The 11366-nt window shown below is 36.3% G+C and overlaps 3 protein-coding genes across 3 annotated transcripts; 2 read left to right on the top strand and 1 right to left on the bottom strand.

Moving 5' to 3' along the window:
* Positions 1-381: 381 nt before the first annotated feature.
* Positions 382-2912, bottom strand: LOC128963818 (mucolipin-3-like). The gene is made up of 3 exons (XM_054310353.1): positions 1281-2912; positions 898-1195; positions 382-775 (listed from the first exon to the last, which is right to left on the bottom strand). The coding sequence occupies exons 1-3, from the start codon at positions 2795-2797 to the stop codon at positions 599-601; spliced, it is 1992 nt and encodes a 663-aa protein (XP_054166328.1). The 5' UTR covers positions 2798-2912; the 3' UTR covers positions 382-598.
* A 673-nt stretch (positions 2913-3585) lies between these two features.
* Positions 3586-6940, top strand: LOC128963284 (fidgetin-like protein 1). The gene is made up of 3 exons (XM_054309791.1): positions 3586-4967; positions 5056-5778; positions 6582-6940. Exons 1-3 carry the CDS (start codon positions 3722-3724, stop codon positions 6938-6940), a joined length of 2328 nt encoding a protein of 775 aa, XP_054165766.1. The 5' UTR covers positions 3586-3721.
* Positions 6941-7981: 1041 nt separating this feature from the next.
* On the top strand, positions 7982-9977 carry LOC128963833 (uncharacterized). The gene has a single exon (XM_054310358.1). The coding sequence runs from the start codon at positions 8184-8186 to the stop codon at positions 9933-9935; it is 1752 nt and encodes a 583-aa protein (XP_054166333.1). The 5' UTR covers positions 7982-8183; the 3' UTR covers positions 9936-9977.
* Positions 9978-11366: the final 1389 nt, after the last annotated feature.

The following is an 11366-nucleotide window of genomic DNA, read 5'->3' as shown; positions in this document are numbered from 1 at the left end:
GTGGCCATAAAAGACAAAATAATTATTTTATTAACAATTTTTTTTCATAATAACAAAACTCAAACAATAATTTTATTGGTTTTGACCTCTAAATTGCTATAATATATAAGTTAATAAAGTATTTTAATTTTTTAAAAATAAAATAACATTACCGTAACTTTATTTTTTTTTGTACAACTAACATTAACAATAACATTTACAAATTAATAATTAAAAATAAATATATATAAATTTATTATTTAAATAATATTTACTCATAAAATTGTATGATTTTTTTTTGTTTATTATTATTAAAAAAAATAATAAGTCATATTTAATTATTAAAATAATTATTTATATATGTAATAATAACAATAATATTAAAAATATTATTGTGGGTCAAATATTATTATGATTATAATTATTATTATACATTCATATCCATCTCACTATTGACTAGAGTATTAATTGGGGGTGGGGGTAGATAACAAGGGGTGGGGTAGTTGGATAGTTGGGATAAAATTTTTAAAAAATAAATCTCATTGTAAAAAAAATAATATGTTTTTTTGTTGTTGTGCTATTGTGTCCATTGATTGATTGTTTGTTTGTTTGTTTTATCTTAAAAACTGTGATAACTATTAGTAGTATTATGCTGTGAATGATTGTGATGACGATTACGGCTAGGACTGGGACGACGACAACAATCAAAACAGTTAAGTGTGTCGGCAATAGTCGTATGCCTGTCCTCAGTGTAGGCCCGACTCGACGGCTCGTCAGTGCATTCGGCTATAAATTTCTGGTTCAAACAAATCAAATAGAGATGTATTTAAATTAAATTTTTTAATTACAAAAAAATATAGTTTTCAACAAATAAATAGCTAAATCAGTCCTTTAGGTTAATACAGTATATTAAGGCACCTGTAGATCGTTGAGTGGCATTCCGTTTTCATAGTAGTCCTTAATTGTTTCATACGAATCCATAATCAATGCAATAAACAGACTGAGTACTACATAAATGAATAGCGATACAAACATATAGAGATATATACGACTGAACCACCAGATTAGTAGGTCGCCTCTGGGCTCAGTTATGTAGAATGTGGCGAACATGTCGTCGCCGTTCATCAACGAAAACAGACACTCAGAGGCCCGGCTAAGTGTACGAAATTTCAGATGGTATGGACCCAATACTAGCCAACCGCACAGTGTAAAGCCTCTGTTGAAAAAAACCAAACCAAACAAACAAAAAGTTAACTAAATCTACCGGTGCTTTCAAGTAAACAAAAATTTAATTAACAAACCCGTAGAGTATGAACGCACAGGACATGAATCGCAATACATTGGGAACCGCTCGGCGCAGTGTCAGTATCAGTATATTGTATTTGTGACTAAATCCGAGATACCGGAGCAAACCGGTCCACACGCACAGATTGCCGACGCCCAACAACAGCGAAACAGTATTGTAGCGGACAGTGCCGGCCGCAGTGGCCACACGAGATTCCAGTCTCATCTTCAGCGCTGATCCGCTAATGATTAGTATGTCGTTGACGATAATCAATACAATCCATAGGTCGACAAAGTCTAGCAGTTCCCTGAGTGTCAACGTCCGGCTCAGATAGCGGTTGAAAAAACGGCGGGTTTGCCAACACAATACTTGACCAGTATATAGTGATCGCAGGCATAGTACGGCCGATACGGAACTGAATACAATTACCGACCAATTCAGTACTTGCCGAACGACTAGCCAATCGCCGTCCGACCGATTATTGTCGGCCAGATTACCGTTGCACAGATGTCGCTGACGACTGGTGGTCAATTCGACCAACATTTGGCCATCGTTTTGGCGATTGTCGTAAACAATCGATACGTTCAGGTCGTAGCATTTCGGCCGATTATAGTCGGCCATCGAATTGATATAAATCGTACGCAACGGAAACAGCAGTTCCAGTGTCAGCAACCGATTAAATAGTACGGTACGATTGTGGTCATCGAAATACTTTAGCGAACTAAACTCGGTTGACCAGCGCTGATCGTTTGGCGGAAACAGTTCGCCAATCGCTAGTTCATCGGTAAACACTTGATTGTCGTATTCGTAGTAGTAGTCGCTCGGTCGGGCTTCGCCTTTGTTGTAGTGCTGGCGCCGGACTAGAATGTCGGACATATTACGGCCGGTTCGATCGGTTGAGTTGATGGCGTAGCCAAACGAGCCGACACTGGCTGAGGTAATGTTGGCGTATTGCGCGATAGCGTAGTCTATTGAGGCGTAAAAATCTTGACGCGTATAGACAGCGAAAGGACCGGCCGCTGGCGGATAGGCCATCACTTCACGTACGGGATCCCAATTGGATAGGAATAGTTCACGAAATGCAATAACCGAATTGGACTCTTGGGCCAAATGGGCGGACATGTCGTAGCCGTAGACAAACAACTGGATGGTGACCAAAATGATTTTCAACACTTGGACGACCAGTTTGCACGGCTGGCGTCGTTTGGCTCGCCATTTGTCGGCCGGTGACATAAAATAGTATTTCAGTCGACGCCTGAAACGGTCTTTCATGTGCGGTGTGGCCTCAGTTGGTGTCGTCGGCGGCGGCGACGATGATCGCCGATCAGATCGGTGTTGATCATCAGCGTCAACGTCGGCCGTGGCGTTGAGTATCGGGTTTTCTTGATTAGTATTATCATCACTTGTCGGTAGCCGTCGATCGTTGGCGTCTAACGGCTGGTGGCGACGGCGGTGGTGATGGTGGCCATCATTGTCCGTGTCCTCTACGGTAATCAAGTTGTTGTTGTTGATCGACATTATGTTTTCGGACATTGTTTTCTGTTCGGACGTCACCGTCGGGTGTGTTGTCCGTCCTCACAGTAGTCGGTAGTAGTGGTCACTGAAATTGGTCGCACAATTGACACACAAACAGCTGTTTTGCCAATTGTTTAATACATTAATAATAATAATAACAATAATAATGATAACAAATAAACATTTAATTAATTATTAATTATATTATAGTATTAATTAATTTATTAACAAAAAAAAAAATTAAATGATTTTTTTTATATCATAATTAAAAACATTTTTCAAATAATAAAATTGTTTGATAACTAACTTTTAAAAAAAATAATGAGAAAAAAACCAAAAAAAAATTATTATTATTATTATTTTGATTACAGTTTTACGATAATAAATGATAAAAACAAATAAAAATTGTTAAAAATTAAAAATAAATTAATTGATTGATTGATTGATAATTATATGGAAAATAATAATAATATTAAAATAATAAAATCATAAATATTTATATTAATGATATAATGATATCAATAGAATCATCATATGATAGATATATTAATGTTAATAAATAATGTCAATAACAATACAAATAAAAAACGTCAACTAATTTTTCATATATATCTAAACTGTATATATGTTATAATTTTTTTAGTACTTTTATATAAGACAATACAATTTAATAGAAATATATATATATATTGTATTAAATAGTACTTAAACTTCATCAGGAAATTATTTGTTAGATAACTTGTTTTTTATTGCGACAATTGTTTGTTTATATTCATACTTCAAGCGCGCAATCAATCAATTGATTGATTGATTCATACAATTAGTATTAAATAGTGTTTTCAATTCAATGACAATATGTTTTTGATTTTATTGTTTTAATAGTTAATAATAATAATCGGATAAACATTTTCGGCCACCGCTGCCGCCGCCGATGACCACGATATGTCCAATACTAGATCGCTAACTAGTGGTGACCACAATCATCGCCGACCGGTGGCGATGATGACGCCCGACATCGACCATCTGATTGACTGCGAAATGTCCGAACAGTTGGCCTCGAAGTCCGATGCATTGCGATCGGCATTGTTTGCCGTTACGGCAGCCGCTGGTCAACATCGACCGCTTGGTACAGGTAATAGTGGTGGTGGTGGCCACAGCCGCCAAAATGCTGACCAATTTCAACAGTTTCGCTGTCAGCTGATGAACGAGTTGAACACCGAAATGGACAGAGAGGACGGCAAGAATTCGTTTGTCGGTAGTCGGTCCGAAACTGTCGGCGGCAGTCAACAACACAGTGGCGGCGACCGTTTTCAGTCGCGTTTGGCTAAACTACCCGAACGCCAATTGTTGGCCAAACTGGGTATTCGACCGAAAACTACCGAACAAATGGACTACGACGACTGTCAAGTGGTCAGTATTGTATTGAATAATAATACTGTTTCGGCAGAGCAGTCGCCGCCGCCAATAGTGGACAACAGTTGTGATATAAACTCATCTATGAAGTCGTCGACGTCGTGTTCATCATCGTCGGTGGTCACCAACAAGTGTAACACCACTGGAGGAACAACTAAACTAACAACAAAAACAAGTATCTTAGATAAAGTCGGATCATTTCGTGGACCTTCGATGACCACCAATACAGTAAAACCGATCACCAGCTCTGCTGGATCGCCGACACGAGTCTCAGGTATATTTCGATCGTCGGGATCGCCAAAAACCAAACAAAAGATTATCCGATCGCTGGATGTGGTGGTGTCGACCACCAATGCTAGTCAGCCATCGAAACCCTCACAACAACAACAACCGTCGACGGCATTCATGACTGGACTCGAGAAGAAATATGTAGAAGACGTTAAAAAAGGTTCAGTCGATATGTCAAAAGCTGCCAAAAGTCTGCGCGAGGTTAAGAATACATTCAAACCGCCGATGAAATACAACGACAACAACAACAGTAAAGACAAGCGTAAGACGACTCAATCAACAAATGATGATTCAATTGATCCACACTTGCGTAACATTGATCCGCAACTGATTGAAGTGATCGAGAATGAGATCATAACAAAATTGGAACCAATTGGCTGGTCGGATGTGGCCGGTCTTGAATTTGCCAAAAACAAGATCAAAGAGATAGCAGTATTGCCACTGCAACGGCCCGACCTGTTCAGTGGTTTGCGTAAACCGCCAAAAGGTATAACCCGTAGATAAATCCATAATAATAGTCACTGATATATATATATATAAATGATTTGTTTTTCTATGAACACCACCACCAATAGGTATACTACTGTTTGGTCCGCCGGGCACTGGCAAGACATTTCTGGGCCGTTGTATAGCATCGCAGACAAAGTCGACATTTTTTTCGATAACCGTATCCTCGTTGAACAGCAAATGGATAGGTGAGGGCGAAAAAACCATACGAGCCATGTTTGCCGTTGCCCGAGCCCGGCAGCCGTCGGTAATATTTATCGACGAAATTGATTCGCTATTGAAAACACGTAGCGATACCGAACACGAATCGTCGCGGCGAATGAAAACCGAATTCCTCGCCCAATACGAAGGTGTCGGTACCGACAGCGACAAAGACAAGATACTGATCATCGGTGCAACCAATCGACCGCAAGAGTTGGACGACGCTGCCCGACGGCGACTGAATGCCCGATTGTATATCAGATTACCCGACTCGTCAGCTCGGCAGCAGATTGTTGCCAATTGTTTGCGTAGCGAAAAACATTCGGTTACCGACCAGGAAATCGAAATGTTGGCCAATATGACCGATGGTTATTCGTGTGCCGATATGCGTGATTTGTGTCGCGAATCAGCTATGGAACCGATACGCGATTCGACAATTATGGACGATATATGCAATATTAGTGCTCAAGAGATACGGGATATTAGTTACAATGACTTTCTCAAGTCGATGGACTTTGTTAGGCCAACCGTTCGCAAAGAGGATTTAGTTATCTATGAAAAGTGGAACCAAGAGTTTGGTACACATTGTCGTCAGTAGTGATTGGATTGATTGATTATTATTACCATTTTTTAGTGGTGATTAAAAATTATTAATTTTTTAATTATTATTATTTAGTAGTTTTAATTATATTGTTTAATTAACTTTAAAACTATATCAATCATCCTATTTACTCTCACATACATTGTAAACATATTGTACAGTATAATTAAAATTATTGTATTTAATTGAATTAATTAATTAATTAATAATTTTTTATAAAAGAAAAATTTTAAAATTATTTTTATTTTCTTTACTTATAATTTTTGTTATAAATTTATTATTATTATTATTATTACAAATATTGCGCCCAAAATATCACTACTACTACCGTAAAATCTTAATTATAAGTCGATCTGGTGTATAGGTCGCAGGTCATTTATTGATAAAAATTTTAATAATTTTGTTGTATAAGTCGCACCTCATGTATAAGTCGCACAACTTTTTAATAAACTGTAACTCATGTCATATGTAGTCAATTGTTTGTATGCATCAAAAGTGTATTGAATTGTAGCAATTGTTTGATATCATTAAACAAAATGGTAAGACATTCTTACACAACAGCGAAGAAGTTGGAAGTGATTGCTTTTGGAAGACGGAAATAGAGGGGCTGAAAGACATTTCGGTATAAATGAGAAATTAGTCAGAGATTGGCGTAAAATTAAATCAATACTTATGGCAATGAATCCAAACAAAAAAACCGGAGAGGAAAACAGTGTTTTTGGCCCGAAATCGAGAGAGAAATTAAGACCTGGGTCTTAGACCAAAGAAAACAAGGATTTCGTGTAACATTAGTCAACATTAAGTTAAAAGCCAAAGAGATTGCTATCAATAAGTCGATTACGGGTTTCAAAGCCAGTGACTGTTGGTGTAACAGTTTTATGCGGAGAAACAAGTTATCGGTCAGAGCTGTGTCCAGTATTGGTCAGAAATTACCACAAAATTGGGAGCTAAAAATGGCTGAGTTTATGGCTTATATGAATAACAATAGAGATGGTGTTCAATACCAACACATCGGTAATATGGATGAAGTACCGGTTAGTTTCGATATTATTGGAAATTTCACAGTTGATTCAGTTGGTGCAAAAGAAGTTAAAATAAAATCTACCGGAAACGAGAAGTTTTTTCACGGTTGTGTTGCGTGTCACTGCTGATGGCGGAAAATGTGATCCTATGGTCATATTTAAACGTAAAACGATACCCAAAGAAGATTTTCCTAAAAGAATAATAGTGAAAGCAAACCCTAGCGGTTGGATGACTGAAGAAGTATTCATTGAGTGGTTGTCATTAGTTTGGAAACGAAGAAAAAACTCATTTTTCAATAAAAAATCGATTGTTATTTATGACTCAATGACAGCTCATATTACCGAAAAATCAAAATCGGAGGCTAATATGTTGTCGACTTTGGCGGTAATACCGAAAGGATTAACTAAAAAGTTACAGGCTTAACTATCAACCGGTAATTCAAATCAAAATTGAGAAAAGAGTGGAAGAAGTGGATGATTGAAGGCTATCATACATTCACTAAAAGTGGTTCAATGAGAAGAGCTTCTTATTGTGAGATCTGTCGTTGGATTAAGAAGAGTTGGGACGAAGTGTCTGTTGATTGTATCAAAAATGGCTTCAAAAAGGCCGGTATTTGTGATTACAATCAAGACGTTACTCATGAGGTGACAGACATCGAATCTGATGACAATACTAATGAAAGAGTTTCAAATGAATTGGATTTTTTGAATGCATTCAATACTGACTCTGATTCTGATTTTGAAGGATTTTAGTGATAAAAATTTTATTAAATAAATAGAAATTAATTTTTAATATTTTGAATTTTTTTTATATATAAGTCGCAGGTCTATATTTTTAACCTAGATCACTTTTTTTGTTGTATAAGTCGCGACTAATACAATAGATTTTACGGTACTACTGTACATCAAATATAATATTACAATAAGCGCACAATCATACCAACACTTTCATACCAACAATTGTATAGTTTATTATACGATTGATGACATCATGTAATTTCTAACACATAGACAGTAATACTATTTTTTCAATGTTTTGTTTTCAAAGTGTTGGTTTCATTGTGCGCTTAATGTTACTTAATACAGTATTAATAGACAACTGTTTTCAATTGACATACTGTACTCTTACTTAACTATTAACACTGTATTTTAAGTACTGCAGTGTTTAGTAAATATCTGTACAACTATTTCAATGTATTTCAATGTAAACATAAACAACAAAACAATTGATTAGATATTAAATAATTATTAATATTTTTACGGCAAACGCGTTGTCCGCCTATAAATGTATGGCCACACCAACAGCTGTGGTCGTTGTCCTCTTAACAGCCGTTGTACTATATAGTGTTGGCCAACATCTCTCGTTAGTGATATGAGCGACCAATTTGTGCGGCCAGATAGCGCTGGCGGCGGCAGCGGCGGTGGACGCCGTAGTGAACGGCTATATCGGCTCAAACAACAGCTGATGGTCACCAACGATGAGACGACGGCGGCGGCCGTGATAGCAGACAGTAGTATTACCGCTAATGGCCAGACTAGTAGTGGTTGCCGACGACAACGACAACAACAACCGGGACAACAGCGCCGCCGATCTAAATATGTGGTCAAATGTGAGAAGTGTTTGGCGAAAATTGGCCGCCAATTGAAAACCAAACGCTGGTACGACTTGTCGGCTGAAAAGTGGTTACGCGTTTGTGGCGATTGTGCTAAACATTTGTCGGCGACGGCTGCAGCCGTGGATAAGTACTCATCGGCTGGTAAAGTGGTCAATAGTCCGGCCGTCGTCGATGAGATTAAACGCAAATATCTGGACAGTTGTAGCGCTTTTGGCCGATCATTGTCGAAACTGTTGGCCAATTCGGCAGCCGAACGTCTATATTGTCCAACATTGCGGCCACACTCGGGCACTGCGTGTGCGTGTGTCCAGCAGTTCATTATTGGCGACCAGACTAGCAGCGACCAGAGTTTGGCGGCCAAACAACTGCGGGCCCAACAGCTGCTCGATTTGCAAACAAAAGGCAAACGATTGAGTCAACAAAAATGTTATCCAATTTCGGTGAACGATATCGGCGGCGATGGTTACCAGAAAACTGTCGGCTTAGGCAATGGACACAAAAAGAGTGCCGAATTTGAGGCGTTTGTCAAAACTCAGCGACAATACCTGAGAGCGGAACTCCGTTTTTGCGAGAGAGCCGCCCAGCGAGTGATCGGCTATTCAAACAATTTTTTGCACAAAAAACTAAAGACCGAACCGATCGACGGAAGCGATGGTGTTGGTGGTGGTGGTGGCCGTCAACGTGTAGTCAGACAACGGGGCAAAGCGGCCACTGGAAAACTGCGCGAGTTGTCCGATGTGGCCGCAGATGTTTGTTGCCCGAATCGTTGCCAGCAGTTGTGCAAAACCCATCCGGAATTGGTCAACGGTTGGCGACAGCGTGCCATCGGTGGCGGTCAACTGGAAACCAGGCGTGTGTTGGCCGAAATGTTGACGCCAGCGCAGGGCGAACGTGTCAATTGTCGTAAGTTTATCGCATCGGTTACGGGAAGCAGTAGTCGTACCATCGATCGGGTCGATAGCTATATGCGTTCAAACGGTGGACGCCGTGAACCACAGGAACACGGATTGAAACGCTATTGGATCCGATCGACAACTGGTGATACTGTTGCTGTTGATAGTAGTAGTAGTGGTGGTCGACAAACAACGACGACTACTGATGCAGCTGTTGTTGATCTCGATTACGGTGATGAAGAAGCCATTGTTCATCAATTGGCGCCCAATTTATTGCTTACCACTACCACCGCTGCCGCCGCAGCTGACGATATATGTGCAACATTTGTTGACGGCATTGTGGCCAACATTTCATCCATCACTGATGATGACAACGACCGCAACGGTCTGGACAGCAATGGTCAGCAGCAGCTGCAACAACAACAACAGCAGCAGCGCATTCATCTATTGGTCAATCAAATGAATAACGAGATATCGGTAATCAATACCAGTGGCCGACATCAGATGATTGCTATAGTCGGGCCACCATTTGTCGACATTGACTACGGTTGCGGCGGCGACGGTGGTAGTGGTGGCGGCGGTACTCAACAATTGTTTGAAACAATGATAACTTGAGTGTTGAGTTAAGCGAAAGTTACGGTAGCTTTTTTTTATTAGTGGACAGTTAGCAACAAAAAAAAATAAAAATAAAACTTTTTAAAAATAATTTAAGATATTTTTAGGTATTTATAAAAAAAACAAATTTTGTTTCTTACTGTATATATATAAGCAAAAATTTATTAGAGCTTTACTTAATTTATTAATTATTATTGTGTTATTGCATTACTTAGTAATTTTATTTACTGTATATAAATAGTATAATTTATATATATATATAATTAAATTAAATTTTATTTACACTGAAAACAAATAATTTTTTCTTATTATTTATATATAAATTTATTTTTAGATTATTATCTTTATTTAACTATACAATTATTATACAAAAATGATCAAAAAAAATTATTTACAAACCAAATTTATAAACTATAATATATAGCTATAGTATAATAATTGTATTTATGAAAAAAATTTACGAATTATGACAAATTAAAATTAAATTTAATTAAAAAAAATAATTGTCTAGGTTAACAAATAAAAATAAATAAATCATTAAACTTAATCAAACTTTTCAAAATATATTTTTCTCTACAATATTGATAACAATTGTTATCAGTTTTTTAATTTGAAAAAATATTAATACATTAATAATAACAACAAAAATTAGTAAAAAAATAAACATTTGTTTAATTAGTTGATTAAAGGAAAAAATATGTAATTATTATCATTTATATGTTATATAAATGTTTTTTTTCAATTAATATAAGTTTATTTAGTTTATTATTATTATTATCATCAGTAATTCATTAGTGTATTATACGATAAGTCTAATAATTAATTTTTTTTTTTAAAAATTATTAATATAAAGTTTATGTCATAAAACACTTGAGTTATTAGATTAAAAAACAAAAATAAATATTGTATTTGTAATTAACAGTAAATATAGAATCATATGACAAAATAGTAGGCACTAGTTTTTATAGCTAAAAATTTATTAAGAAATTTATGAATTTTTGGATAGGGATGTGGTGGTGGGGTGGGAATGGGGGTGGAAGCCATATCTCCAATAAACTACCTAACATAAATCTACACATACACACACACACACACCATTATTATGTATATAATAAACAAAAAATAAAACTACAATATATCAAATGTATCTTGGTATATATTTTCATTTAATTACTATAATTTTATATATTATACCTAAATAGAACATTTTTCAAAATTCATGTTTATAATAAATTGCTAAATCAATTATTATTATTTTTTGAAGATATTATATATATATTTATATATATATTAACAGTTAATATATATATATATAAATTATTTAAATTTAAATATATATATATAACAGTTTGTAATAGGAAAATTTATTTATATTAATATCTCAATTAGTAAATAAATAAACTAGGCAATTTATTATAATTATAAATAATG

This window comes from Oppia nitens, unplaced genomic scaffold, assembly GCF_028296485.1.
Source record: "Oppia nitens isolate AA-2021 unplaced genomic scaffold, nextdenovo-longstitch-racon4-pilon3 scaffold15_pilon_pilon_pilon, whole genome shotgun sequence".
NCBI classification, from domain to species: domain Eukaryota; kingdom Metazoa; phylum Arthropoda; class Arachnida; order Sarcoptiformes; family Oppiidae; genus Oppia; species Oppia nitens.
Note: the sequence above shows the minus strand (reverse complement) of the source record. Positions and strands in the feature narration are given on the sequence as shown.